Source organism: Ovis canadensis, chromosome 14, assembly GCF_042477335.2.
Source record: "Ovis canadensis isolate MfBH-ARS-UI-01 breed Bighorn chromosome 14, ARS-UI_OviCan_v2, whole genome shotgun sequence".
Classification (NCBI taxonomy): Eukaryota; Metazoa; Chordata; class Mammalia; order Artiodactyla; family Bovidae; genus Ovis; species Ovis canadensis.
Window position 1 is genome coordinate 48,431,648 of NC_091258.1, and position 14,372 is coordinate 48,446,019.

General features: G+C 49.8%; 2 protein-coding genes and 1 long non-coding RNA gene across 4 annotated transcripts in view; 1 reads left to right on the top strand and 2 right to left on the bottom strand.

The window, feature by feature from the left end:
• GFOD2 (Gfo/Idh/MocA-like oxidoreductase domain containing 2) overlaps window positions 1-6,186 on the bottom strand; it is a 41,308-nt gene extending 35,122 nt beyond the window's left edge. Inside the window, exon 1 of one of the 2 annotated variants that reach the window (XM_069550008.1) lies at window positions 5,936-6,186. The gene's annotated coding sequence lies outside the window, so the exon portion shown is untranslated. Of the gene's footprint in view, window positions 1-5,325 lie in introns of both variants that reach the window. The other variant, XM_069550009.1, reaches the window with a different exon arrangement.
• Window positions 5,088-8,403, top strand: LOC138418576 (uncharacterized). Its single transcript, XR_011248637.1, has 3 exons — window positions 5,088-5,370; window positions 5,497-5,601; window positions 5,724-8,403. It is a non-coding gene; the product is annotated as an uncharacterized lncRNA (long non-coding RNA).
• A 2,808-nt stretch (window positions 8,404-11,211) lies between these two features.
• Window positions 11,212-14,372, bottom strand: part of RANBP10 (RAN binding protein 10) — a 55,497-nt gene continuing 52,336 nt past the window's right edge. Inside the window, exons 10-14 of the mRNA XM_069550004.1 lie at window positions 14,032-14,236; window positions 13,189-13,310; window positions 12,555-12,700; window positions 12,194-12,305; window positions 11,212-11,783 (exon numbers count right to left, since the gene is read on the bottom strand). Of these exons, the coding sequence (XP_069406105.1) occupies window positions 11,653-11,783; window positions 12,194-12,305; window positions 12,555-12,700; window positions 13,189-13,310; window positions 14,032-14,236 (716 nt within the window). The 3' untranslated portion in view covers window positions 11,212-11,652. The remainder of the gene's footprint in view (window positions 11,784-12,193; window positions 12,306-12,554; window positions 12,701-13,188; window positions 13,311-14,031; window positions 14,237-14,372) is intronic.

Here is a 14,372-nt window from a genome sequence, read left to right on the forward strand (position 1 = left end):
AGAAAGCCCAAGCAGCAACGAAGACTCAGCACAGCCTTTAAAAAAAAAAAAAAGGCAGAGAAGCAAGGAGAAACAAAGACAGTAATTTTGAAAGAATAACCACCATGACCAGGAGCAAGCCCTGGGCTGGGGTAACCAAATCAGCCATTTGAGCACAATAATTTAATTTTGAAAATAAGATCTGATGAGAAATACTATATTCAACCATTGCCCCCATTGCTTCAAAAAACAACAACAATAAGCTTCGTCCCCTTTGTCCCTGGCACAGGAATATGAGTGCAAAAGGCTGACAAGCAACAGGAAGTACAGCTGATCTCTCCACCATCCCCCATCTCCCTGACAATGAGAGGATGCCTGGATGACAAATGTATATCTCACACGCTTCCAGAGCCACCCCCAGAGAGGCCCCTCTGAGACATAACCATTTCCTAGCAGGAAAGGAACCACCACTGGGCTGCAGAAGCCATTAACCACGTGGAACATCCTCCAATATGCTGTGGGATGCAGAAACACAAAACCATCCGTCAGCAAGCACCCAAAGAGACCCTGAGGGTCAAAACTATCCATCAACAAGCACCAAAGAAACAGTCTTGGAAAGCAGTCTAAGAGTTCTATGGTCACCTTTCAAATACACACAAGCAAATTCATTATCCTAGGGAATAGCACTGCTGTTTGGTTCATGACACCTGACTTAGGAAACATCAGTGCTTCCTGGACCCTGCCATCATTCTCCCTCCACTTTAAAAAAAATAAAATTTACTGGGCTGTGCCAGGCCTTAGGTGCAGCATGCAAACTCTTAGTTGTGGTATGTGGGATCTAGGGGCTTCCCAGGTGGCTCAGATGGTAAAGTGGGATCTAGTTCCCACACCAGGGATTTAACCTGGGCCCCTATATCGGGAGTGTAGAGTCTAACCACTGGACCACCTGGGGAGTCCTCCCCCCCACTTTTAATTCAGTCAGAGAGCAAGAAGAGGCTGAAGGCCTGCAGAGAGAAAACAAGTTCAGTATCATTCTTTACATAAGCAAGAAACTTTTAGGAGGGTTTTTTTTTTTTAATATTCACTCACTATAGAAAATTACCATGTGTTCTTCTCATACTCTTTTTGCTAAGTTTTATACCTGTTTAACGTAATCAAATTATATTCACAACTTTGTTCCTGATTTTTTTCACTTACTATTTTGACATAAGCATTTTTCACGTTATCACAGTTTTTAAGGGTTACTAATTATGTGAACCACCTCTTCCTTTCTCTAGCGTTAGACATTTCTGTCATTTTAAAATTGTTTTCTGTTATAAATTACACAGATTAAGAAACTAGGGCCCAGTAATTATATGATTTGGGCTTCCCCGGTGGCTCAGTGGTAAAGAATCCGACTGCAATGCAGGAGACGCAGGTTCAATACCTGGGTCAGGAAGACCCCTGGAGAGGGAAATGGCAACCCATTCTAGTATCCTTGCCTTGGAAAGCCCATGGACTAAGGAGCCTGGTGGTCTACAGTCCATGGGGTCGCAAGAGAGTTGGGCATGACTTAGCAACCAAAGCAACAATTACATGATTTGCCTATAGCATTAGCATTCTAAGCAAAAATATAATTCTGAAAGAAATAATAAAGATTTTGAGATTGTAAAGCGATAGGGTAAATCTCAAAGCCAAGTAGGAAGTATTTCCGGTTATATTTTGGAATTATCTATTCTCATGAGAAACTGAAAGTTGACAGTTGGGAGGAGCACAGTTATCCCAGGCCAGAAAGGGAGACCGTGCTCAGTACTTCGTTTCCACTCCTCCAAGCCTTCATTCCCAATCTTTCACGGCAGAAGACAGACAGGAACCCTTACAGATGCTTCTGGGAATGGCTCTGAGAGGTGGTGGGGAGACTGAGCTGTCGCCACGGCAATCCTGGATCCCAAGAGATGCGGCGTTTTGTCACTGGGAACCTTGAAAACCAACAGTACCTAGGACAAAGGTATTGCTCGCAGCTCCTCTTCTAGGAACAGGAACTAAAGAGCACACGTTAAGGGCAGGGTTTGAGTGTATTTAAGTAATGCAGGAATACTCACTTCTTCCTTCATAATGTTTATTCCTACTTCCTAAGTGTTCATTCCCATCATCATGCAATTGAAATATTTACTCCATTTGTCACTTCCTTTGTCTGGATTTAAAGAGATGGTACATTAAGGAGCTATTCCTGACCTGACGGCTAACTCATGAGTGAATGTTAGTGTGCTAGACAGTCTTACTGTTTTCATGTTTTTCTCAGTATCTTTTTTCCATTTTGATTTTCACGAGCCCAACCTTATTTGAATTATCTTTCAGTCTCCACTTTTAAAAACACCTGACATCTAAATTTCCAAGTAATTTGGACTCTTAGGCTCTCTTGAAGTTTACTTATACAAAGCTGCTTTTTTGGTATGTATGTCCTGGGACTTGTACACAGCATACTGGGACTTCCCTGGTGATACAGTGCATGGGAGTCTGCCTGCCAGTGCAGAGGACATGGGTTCGATCCCTGGTCCAGGAGGATTCCACATGCCTCAGGGCACCTGGGCCTGTGCTCCACTGCTTCTAAGCCTGTGTGCTGAAACTGCAGAAGCCCGCACAGCGAGAGCCTGTGCTCTGCAACAACGGAGCCACAGCAACAAGCAGCCTGTGCACCACAACGAGGAGCAGCCCTCGCTCACCCCGACTAGAGAAAGCCCATGGGCAGCCGTGAGGACCCAGCACAACCAAAAATAGACTAACTAACTAAAAAGAGAGAAATACGAAAGGTCCTCCCCCCAAAAAAGAAAAATACTGTCCTACTACTATACTGTATACGAACTCTCAAAAACAGCAAAACCTCCCGTTTTTTTCTAGACACTGTCTGATTTCAATAGTGGATTTATCCTAGATTGAAACTCCTATTATAGATACACATAAGTGACTTACTAGGCATCAAAAGAACACCTCTCCTGCATCTAAGTGACTGGTCACTGATTCTTGCGTTCTGTGAACACCAACTTTATATTACAACCTCCCATATCAGATCACACTGTGCCCCCATTTCATTTCTCCTCTTATTGTATAAACAGAGAATCAGTTCAGAGAAAGTAAATCCTGTTAGCATTAGCAGTTTATCTGGTAAGTTAGCCTGTTAAATACTGTTGATTACTTTATTACAGGCCAGATTTGATAACTGCCCTCAGCTGCCCCAGAAGATGGAATGGATGTTAAGTAATTATTTGTCAAAGGTTTACTGCCATAGTGATGAAGAAACACTTTGAAAGTCTGTATGCCCATCTTACTTATCTGAAAATTAGTCTCTTTCTGATTATAGGGGCTAAAATAATGCACACACATCCATAGGGCACACTCACCACATTTAAGCCATATCTTCTCCAAATGCTCATTCAAGGAAGTATTTGTACTGACATTCAAAGCACCTCCCACACCCTCTCCAGCACTACAGATGGTAATTGCTCCCTTCCATCCTACTTGGATTTTGGCCTACTTGTCTGTCTTCTATGTGGGCCAATGCTAAAGTAATGAGGGTTTCTACACAGAATACAATGATTTTCACAAAGCTTTTCTAACAGGATTTGGTTAACAGTGCCAATGTTTCCCCCAGATCACAAACCCTTCTCTCTTGAGTTATTTATACAAGTATTTCCAAAGATAGAAGAAAAGTCAATAAAATGCACAGCCATAATATCCACAGTTATGGGCCAGCACTGATTTATGAACAAGAGAACAACAAAGCTTTCTTAAAAAACTAATTTGATCTATTAACATTATCATAGTTTCAATGCATCTTCTCTTATCACTCTGAGGAGGGAAAAAAACCTGCTGCCATTTCAAATACACAGTGAAAATCAGTTTTATCAAGTGCCAAACTGACTTTGATGATTAGAAGCATGGACCACCTTTTAAAAATCACACATTTCTTCTCCCTATATTACAAATCTTTATGTTTTGGGGGAGAGTACTTTTTTCCCTTTTTAAAATTTAAATTTCTTTTTTACCGAAGTACAGTTGATTTACAATGCTGTGCCAGTCTCTGCTGTACAGCAAAGTGACTCAGTTTCACACATATACAAATTCTTTAATATTCTTTTCCATTTATTCCAGGAGATTAGATATAGCTCCCTGTGCTTATGCAGTGGGGCCTTGTAGTTTATCCATTCTAAATATAATAGTTTGCCTCTACCAACCCCAAATTCCCAGTCCATCTCTCCTTTTTCTCCTCCCCCATGCCAACCACAAGTCTGATCTTTATGAGAATCTGTTTCTATTTTGCAGATAGGTTCACTTGTGCCATATTTTAGATTCTGATTGCTAATTCTACTTCTAGTGGGTTCCAGTATTACTATAGAAATCACATATTTGAATTTTTCCAGCAAGTAAAAATAACAGATCAGATCCAAAGTACTCATTCTATAGGAAAAGTAGAACAACCAGGTGGTATGGGGAAAGTCTCTCACAACAGAAGCTTTAAACTGTAAAAAGTGTGTGTGTGTGCATGGGTTGGGGGGGGGGGTCCTTCCACACACACACAAAAAAGGTGAAAGTGTTAGTTTCACAGTTGTATCTGACCCTTTGCAACCCCATGGACTGTAGCCCACCAGACTCCACTGTCCATGGAGCTCTCCAGGCAAGAATACAGAAGTGGATAGGCATTCTCTTCTCCAGGGGGATCTTCACCACCCAGGGATTGAAGTTGTGTCTCCCACACTGAAGGTAGATTCTTTAAGGTCTGAGTCACCAGGAAAGCCCATTCATCCAAAAGAACTGTCTGCTAAAAACCCTAGTCCAAAAGCAGTAACTTTTGCACATTTTCTGTAAAATGGATGGCCTTAAAACTCTTGATCCCTGGTGTAGCTTTTCAGAAGGAAAGGAGTTTCCTTATCAAGAATGTATTCAGATTCTTTAACTTTCATCTTCTCCATATCACAATAACACATGAAGTGTCTTTGCTAATTTAAACAGCTGTTCCTTTCAACTGAAGGGTCACAGATTCAGGGCTCTTCCATCTCCAACCTTTGTGTCCCATAGCTTCAAAAGGTCCTCTGTGCCCTGCGCCACCAGGCTCTGGATATTCAAAAGTCACCACTTCCTTCCTCCCATGTCCTGCCCTCAGCAATGACACTGTGGGAACACTGAAGATAAATAACATTTATAACCTTCCTTAGTGTTTCTCCAAGGCAGCTTTAAACTTTTCTATTCCTGTCTGGTTCTTTAGATTCTGCAGTAAACGCTTCACACAACCATTCACAAGTCCTGATCTCCCGGACCCCCCTTTCTCCCTCACCATTCATGTGATAATTCCTTGAGAATGCTTCACCTCACCTTCCGTCTCCGCAAGTTCCTCTGCTTCCTTCTTGAGCTTCAGAGGTAAGCCAGGCCCAGAGATGTGGCCAGCGGACACTCCGGGACTGGCTGAGCCACTCGCACCTTCTGGAGTGTCCCTTCTCCCACCTGGCACCTGAACTCTCTTTCCCTAAAGATATGTCCCCTCAGGTCCCTTCTCACTGTGAAAGACGATGGACCAGCTACGATACGGGCCCTTTGTCTGAGGTTCCCACACCTCACATCCTTAGCCACAAAGCGGCGGTCCTCACACAGGTAAGGGGTGCTGGTGGGCAATGGACAGGGGAGCCTAGGTTTTCGCGTCCAGTAAAGGGATGGGTTATGGCCAAGGTCCTTCCAGGAGCCAAAATTCTACAATTCTACGACGAAACTTGCAGGTCCTATCTCTGAGGTGAGAGGACCAACTCCGGGGCGACTCCCGAACTCCGAGCCCGCGCTGGCAGTTAGAACGGCCCCCTCCAGCTCCTGCGCTGCGTATCCCCGCCTCCGACCTCGGGCGCCGGGCCGCCGAGGAGGCCCGGCCAGCGCCCGCTCGCCGCCGCGCCATGCCCTTCTACATCCTCACCCGCCGCCGCGGGCCGCCTCTCACCTGGCACGCTGGCATCCCCCGCCCTGCGCCGCCCTGGAGACCATGGGCCCGGACGGGTCTCGGCAGCCACTGGTGCTGCGTGAGGGAGGCTTGCAGGGACGCTCGGGCCCCGGAATCTAGCGCGCCGCCATGGGAAACGCGCCGCCTGGTTTCTAAGGAACCGGGGTCTCTGGAAAACCAGGGGCGGGACGGCGGGAAGTCTGCGCATGCTCCATGACTGGGGAGGACCAGCGCTGGGAGGGGCCGTGTCCAGGAGCTACGCATGCTCACTGGCTCCGGGCGGAGGTAAAGCCTTCTGGCTGGAAGCCCTGGTCATTCGTTTCCGGCGGTGGAGCCGACGGTTTCCCATCCTAGGCTCTTTTCCGGTCGGTTGCCTGGCTGGAAAAACAAGGAGATTCTGAGTACTGTGGTGGGCCTTGGTTGTCTCGGAATGAATGAAGGTCGGCTGCTGGATGACTAATCTATCTTTGCAGAACATTTCTCTCGAACTCGCCGGACTTCCTGGCTTTCTGACTCCTAAAGACTCGCTTTTTCGTGCCTATCTGGGCTCCTCTTCTTCTGGGTGTTCTTTGGTTGTGCTTACATGTCAGTGCTTTTCAAGACTGTGGCCTCAGTCCCCCTTGATCTCTTTACTGGAACCGGTTTTTCCCCCAATAAATACGACTTTGTAACGAGACTACCCTTTGTTTCACCAGACTGTCCGCTAGAGCAGCGAAAATAACCTATAAACCTTAGTATAAAACAAGCTATGCTGGAAATGTGTCTGGAGGGAAATGAATTTACTGCGGCTTTACTTATGGAACCAGGACATTTGTGCTTAATCTAATACTCCACTCTTCCTTCTACACTACCTTTCCCCTTTGCTCAGTCGTTCAGTGGTGTCTGACTCTTTGCAACCCCATGGACTCTAGCCCACCAGGCTCCTCTGTCCAAGGAATTCTTCAGGCAAGAGTATTGGAACGGTTTGCCATTTCCTAATCTAGGGGAATCTTCCCGACCCGGGGATCAAAATTGCAGTCTCCCGCATCCCCTGCATTAGCAGGCGGGTTCTTTACCACTCTGCCGCCTGGGAAACCCCCATACTACACTTGATCTTAGCCAAAAGGCCGGGAAACAAGAAGCTTTTCCCTGAGAGTCCTGTAAAATGGCCTTGAGTGAAACATTCTGTAGTAATGCAAGTTTGGAAAATGCTGGATTAAGCTACACATCTTAAGACAGAATTTTTAGAGCTTTTAATTAGCAGGTGATGTCTACTCTGAGCATCCATGACAGTTTTTGCTGTTTACTAGGGCACAGAATCCTTTTCCAGTCCCAGGAAACATGTCTCTGAGATACGGATTTATATGCTCTCCAGCAAACCTCCTCACCCCTGTGACTTAGCCACCACTGACCAGTTTCCTGTATTATCTTGCACCCAACTGCCTTCTCTCTTGCTAATCTCCCTCACATCGGGTCACTCATCCTGTGGTGCTAACATCCACTAAATATTTCTCAAACCTGCCTTCTTGTGTTTCACTTTGGCCTTTTCTTTGCTTCTAGTCTTACCTCCAGGTGAACAGAAGCATCTATTTTATCCCTCCTCTGCATAAAATCCTGGTGCCTTGGGGGCAGACCAGGCAGCTTGAGGCAGGAGCAGGACTGTCACACCAGGGGGCATCCTCATGGAGGCAGGGCAGTCATATATGTTCTTTCTCTGAAAGATATGTTCTTTCTTGCTGCCCAAGCCCTGCTCTATGCATGCTATAATCCTCTATTACTATGGGGTAGCAGAATTAACCATGTTAATGGGGAAACTGAAGCTGAGAACGGTTAATTTCACAGGGTCACCCAAACTGTGATTTTTCAGCATGAGTTTTTCCCTTGGACTGAAAGGAAGCTAACTTTGATACCCCTGAGTTCTTTCTGTCCAGTGTCTGGAGTGAACATATTTGGAATGTATTAACATCTTATTTGGGGACTTCCCTGGTGGTCCAATGGTTAAGAATCCGCCTTGCAATGCAGCAGACGCAGGTTCAATCACTAAGATCCCACATGCCATGGGGCAATGAAGCCCATGTGCTTTGGAGCCCGTGCTCCACAACTAGACAGTCAGTGTGCCACAGCAAAGATCTTGAGTGCCGCAACTAAGACCTGGCACAGCCAAATAAGTAAATGATATCTTATTTTGAGGAGAGGAGGTCTTATGGCCCACCTTTTTGAATTTGCTACTTTTTGTTTTGGATGAAGGCTGTTTCGCAGGAGAGAATCAAAACCTATGTTCTTTGGGGTCTTGCTAAAGTCTTGAGGGTCCTTGAGGAGACACCAAGGCCCTTGACACTCCCAACAGATGAACTGGGAAGGGGCCAAGCCTTCCAGGACACCTGTGTTACATTAGGGATGGTTCAATTCCAGTAAGACTCACAACAGAGACCAGACACTCATGACTGTTCATGGATGTGTATTTTAATAAAAATAATTCTGTCAAAATACAACAGGAGTTTTTTCATCTCTCAAGTACAATTTAATAGGATGTTTTGTGTTAGAATTCTCTCTAAACCCTCCCACACCCACAAGTTTCATGCTAATGCCAAGTATCAACTTGCGAGGACAAAGGCAGAACCAGTGTGCACAATGTGGAGGACGTCTGAGTCGGCTGTAGTTTCTAATGGAGGAGAACCCTATGCAAAGAGGCAGCGCCTGAGGCAGCCAGAGCACGATCTGGCCACAGGTCTGGGTGCACGGGACTTGCGGTCAAGTAGGGCTCTGCTGTCCAGCTGCCACACGGTGTGCATACCTGAGTTGTGAGCAACCAAAGGAACTTTCAGCTCTGACAGATCTCTGCCTCATCTTTGTGCTTGCTTATGGGCTAGGAAGATGCTGGGAGGCTGGGAAGTCCCCCTTCTCCATCTCTTGATGTCCCTGTTCTGCCAGCCCACGTCCAGCCACAGACCTAGGTGGGTGAGGAACAGGGGTTCTGGCTATCGTTGCGTATCCTTCAGTTTCTGCTCTGGAAGAGAGCGACCATTTGGTGGAACAAGAGGAAAAGGTAAGAGGGAAAGGCTGCTCCCCCAGGGTTGAACGACCCAACAGAGCCAGGTCTTCCTCCCGCCTCCTTGGCTGAAGTCCACCTCTTCACCAGGACTCCTCCCAGGTGCCTTCCCCACTCTCAGCTCCTGGAAGTAGGCCGGTAGGACTGGGTGTGCAGCAGGGGCTCCGCTGGTTGGCAGGCAGGCCTGGACTATCAGCAAGACAGTGGGCTCAAGCAGCTTGATTTTGGTCCTCTCCACAGCTTGTGGGGCAAAGGCTAATGTCCCGAAGGTGATCTGTCCAACTGGGACTCAGTGCCCCTCTGGAGAGGAAGAGTAAACAACTTGGACTCAGCTGAAACAGTGAGATAAGGCACAGAAAATGGGGAGGTGGCCGTGGGCACTGAGCGTTGAGCCAGGCGGACACCCAACCCCGAGCAGCACACAGCTGTCCTGAGCCCTCCGGGCCCTCTCAGCCGCTCCACAACCCAAGCCCATCCCCACCCCTGACACACCCCTGAAGGTACCAGCTGCTCAGACATTGCTGGAGGCCTCACCAGCCTAATCCCTCGCCTGCCATTCAGCTTTAGGCCTAAACAGTGTCCAAGCCACAGGGATAAGCTTAGTCCCAGTTCTGCCCGCATATATTGAGTCACTTAATCTCCTGGGCCTGTTTCCTTAGCTATAAGAGGAGAGGATTGGTGGAGTAGATGGTCTCTGAACTTCATTCCAATTGTAAAAGCCTCTGGTTTGTAATTTGCAGTCCTGAGTGCTTCCGACCATTTTAACAGCCTGATTTTTCCAACCCCTTGGTTTGAGAGCTGGGCATTCCCAGGTTTGCAGAGGATGAATCTCCTTCACAGACAGGACACCACCTTCCTGATGGTTCGTGGTCTCTGGGCTGCCAGCCGGGGCCCCAGTGGGGACCAAGAAAAAGCAGCAACCTTCAGGATTGTGTCCCAAGGACAGACTTCTGGGGGAGCACAGGGCCAAGGGCCCTGACCCCATCACCAGCACTTAGTCCAACTCAATTATTTCTCTTGTCCAGCTGTAGGTCCAGCAAGTCTCAGTGGGCACCTCAGGCCATTACAACCATTCCAGTATACACTGGTGGAGAGCCCAGATCCAGGCAGGGACTGGAAGTTTGACTTTTGAACTTGCCCCATAGCAGGGGCTGTCTGTACATTCCCTCCCATTGTGAAGCAAATAGGGAAATCCTGGCCCCTCCTCCTGCTCCTCTGGGAGGGCACCTCCCTTTCCTTCCCGTGGGAGGATAGCCTGCTCAAGTCCTGGCCGCCATCTTAGCCCTTCCTCTCCTGATTCCCTGATGGCAGTACTAAGACGGTTTCTGACCCACTAGCTGTGAGGATCCGTCGGACATGGACAGTGGGACATCTGTCAAGCCCATGAGGTCCCTTCCTCTGGCCAGCGAATACTCTTAACAGTCTTTCCTAAGAATGACTGGGGCCAAACTGCAGGGAGCTGCCTGGCACAGCTACAGTGAGGCTTGGCCTGGGGGGGTCAAAGGTTCCATCCACTCTGGCGACTGGCAGTCCATAAATCTGCCTCCACAAGGTCCTGGCTTCTCAACAGAAGTGTCGATTCCATCTCAGCTGTGCAGAGACGGTGAAGACCCAGGCAGGAAGAAGGTAGCCCCTGTGCCCAGGGGCCTCTGTCCTGGTAGGAGACTCCCTCCCCGCAGCTTGACACACAGTAGCTCTCAGGTTGAAGGCAGGTAGTTCCCAGGCAATCAGTTTAGAGGAAATGAAGTATTTGGCCATCTTAACAACAAGGAAAGGTGGGATGTTGAAAAGGGAAGAGAGTCAGTCAAAGCAGGCAGTGAGAGACAGGGTAGGATGGGGGACAGCGTGCTGGCCGAGGACCCTCTCCCTTGCTTTGCTGTTAGCCCTGGGCCAAGTCATCTCTTCTCTGGCCCCTTGGCCCTGAAGTTCTCTGCTCAGTTCAACTCTCAGAGGCCTAGGCACCCACATCTCTCGGATGCTGCAAACCAGCTTAGCCTATCCTGCCCACTATGAGGCTCCCAAAGCCTACTGGGCCTCCCTAGGCTGCAGCTGGGCCTGTGGTTCAACAAAGGGGAAGCCTGAAATAAAGAAATCCCTTGGCTGAGGTGACAGAGATGATTCTTTTTTGATGAGTTGTACTCAAATAAAAACATGGTGTCTGGACAGCCTCACCCAAGAGGTGCTGGACCACTAACACTACGATAAATACTGTCTTTTTTTAATATATATATTTATATATATAATCTCATTTTTTTTACTTATGAAAATAATAAGCTATCACCAACATGGATAGGCTTCATCACTAAATTAGCAGAAACCAGCTCAGCACAAACTCTCCAGAGATAAATACTGGTGGCTCAGTCAGGAGGAGAGGAAAAAAGAAAAAGATTAAAAAACCCCAACCTCTCCTCAAAACAACCCCCCTCTTTCAAAATAGAAGGCGCTACATGAAGAGTAACCAGCCAATTCTGTGTCATAGGCCGCTGCACGTGAAGGAGGGAGAGAGAGAGAGACTGAAGGTGGGAGAAAAAGAAAGGAAGGAAGGGAGGAAAGGAACAGAAGAGGCCAGGCAGGAGGAGTGGGCTCTGCCCGTGGCTTCTGGGTCCCTGCACCAGGTGCCGATGGAGAGCAGGGCTGCTCCAGCCCTGGGGCCGAGGGAGGGCCAGGCGGGGCCAGCCAGTGTGGTCAGCTAGTGCAAGTAGTCGTCGACTCTGGCAAAAGAGCAAGATCCCAGGCCCGCTCGGGCCATGAGCCGTAGACATTCAGATGCCTGGCCCAGGGCGAGCATCAGCGGGGGCTGTTTTGGCAGGTTCTGAGACTCTGTGGAGAAAAGACAAGACCTGGTCACTGCCCTGATCAGGGCTGAGCCCAGATCCAAGTTCCTTTGGGAGCAGAAGGTTGGGGAGAGTGGACAGAATCTCTCGGAAGAGAGAGTTCATATGCCTCCATGTGTGTCCAAACCACCAGGCTATGGCCCTGTGGACCTTAGCTTTCTTTGGAGCAATGAGCTGGCCTGGGCCCACGTCATAGTCTAGGGCCCACTGTGATCTAGCTGGCCGACTCAGTTGGGCAGAGGGAGGTCAGGGTTCTGTCACAGGAGCCCAAGAGTCCTGCGGGCCACCAGAGGGCCTCTAGGCAGACTTCCCTGCCCTGATCTGGACAAACAAGGGAGGGGTGACGGGCCACCCCAGGCACTCCTGGGACAGCTTATTTTCGTTAGAGCCACTTACCTAAAATGGCGCTGTTGAGGGCAGCACACACAGGCTCCCTCTGGATGGGGTCAAGCTGCTGGCCAACTGGGCAGCTCCAGGGGTCTGAGTAGGCAAGCAGGCTAAAGGCATCCTAAGGAACAGGGTACTTCTGAGAGGACTGTGGTATGCACCAACACGCCCCATGGCTTCAGGGGGATACGGGGCCCTGCATGGTGTCAGGGAGGGCACAAAGTACCCCGATGTCCCACTTCCCACCACGGTCTTGTCTAGAGCTCACTCTCTCCTACTGCTGCTGCCCCCAGTGCCCTCCCAGAGTCACCACACGCCCCTACTACCAAACAGGGGCCCACTCTGTACAAAAGCCTGGTTTGCTCCATACCTGCAGCATCTCCGTGTGGGCCAAATTCTTGCCATACTCCCGGCCCAGCTGCTCACTCAGTGCCTGCAACTCGCGGCCGAACAGGATAATTCTTTCCGTGGCTGCCTGATTGCCCCCGCAGAGCTGCCGCCGCGGATGCCCATCATCTGCACCCAGAGCCCAGCAGGGGGCACATCGGGAGGGCACAAAGAAACAAGGGAGGACTAGGGTGGGGACCCCGAAGAGAACATGGCAAGAAGGACCTAGGTTGGGGATGGGAGTGAGTGCCCTTCTGGTGGAGGCAAGCGAGGGCTAAGAGGCGCAGGGGGGCCACACCAAGCTGAGCTGTTCTTAGTCTACCCAGCATAGGGTCTAGGGGTCAGGCAGGACTTGGAAGCTTTCCTCTCCCACCCTGTGCAAGATGTAAGGGGTTCATAAGGGTACCTGCTCTCACCAACCCCCTCCAGCCACTAATGAAGGAACCCAGCCTGGGCAGCAGGCCAAGGTCTTCCCATCGCAAACACCCATTTGTGATGGCTACAGAGGCAGTGGATCAGCCTGCCCAGCCCCACCCTTACCCCCACCGAGGGAAGAGGGCACCGGGACTGAGCACGGCCATCTGCGGAACAGTGGGCAGGTGAGGGCACAGCCTTACCCATGCTGGACTCATCCGTCTGCAGGTCCTCATGCTTGTAGGCACCATTGACGATGCGTGTGGACATGCTCTCCAGCACACCGTTGGGGTAATGCTCCGCCTCCATCTCCATCTCACTGTCGCTGTGGAGAAGGGTGGAGATGGGAGCTGGCTAAGGGAATGTGGTTGGAGCAGCCTCGGTGGGCCTCCACTGAGGCTTCAGCCACAGGCTGCTGTGGATAAACTGAGGTCCCCAAAGGGCATGAAAGGATAGCTCCCAGGTTCCCAGGCTCCAATACTTGGACCCTACTGTGACGCCAGCCATCCCCAAAGGCTTGTCACCTCATTCCCACTCCAGTTCCGACGCTGTCTCTGTGACTCTCGCCCCCCCAGCCCTCCTCTGAGTTGGCACACTCCTTCTATGCACCTCTAGACCCCCAATGACCAGTCACGACAGGCATGTCTGGGAGCCAAACCTGGGTCAGCCTTGAAGCATGCTGGGGCGCTGAGAGCCACCTACAGTCTGCAGTCTACAACCTCTACCGGCCCAAACTGTCTGGCTGAGAACTGAGCCCAGAAAAAACTCCTTTGGTATAGTCCCTGGGGCATTCTGAGAGGCCTGGTATCCTTGGAGGCAACCACATTCTCAGTGCCAGCAGCTCTGGAGAAAGATGGGGCCAAGGGAAGCAGCAGCTGAATCACGAGCTAGATGGGAAGCTGGAGCCAAAGTCTGGCCTGGCAGGTCCACAACTACTATTCCAGGCACAGAGCTGGTGGGGAAGTTGGGGATACAGGGCAGGGGCTGCTCACAGGACAGGCTGTAGTGGGCACAGAGTGAGAGAAGAAGCTGAGCAGAACAGGTACCTGGTCTCCTGGTTACTGGTACTGCTGTGGGGCTGGGACTTGGTGGAATCTGTAGAGTTGGACTCAGAGTAATTCACTGAGGAGGGAGATGAGGAGGATGATGAGGATGATGAGGACGAGGAGGAGCTGGGTGCAGGGTATTTACTGTGGTTCGGTTTGCTCTTGGTGGAGGCGACGCCGTTGCTGCAGCTGGGACTGTCTGCTCCTAAAAGCCGGGGGACGGTCAGAAGAGGAGGGCCAGCCTGCTGCCCAGTGGGGGCCCGGGAGTAACTGCAATGGTCCCAATTCCCATCCCCTCCACATCTGGCAGCAAGCCCTGAGCCCATCCTGGGGAAGGGTGT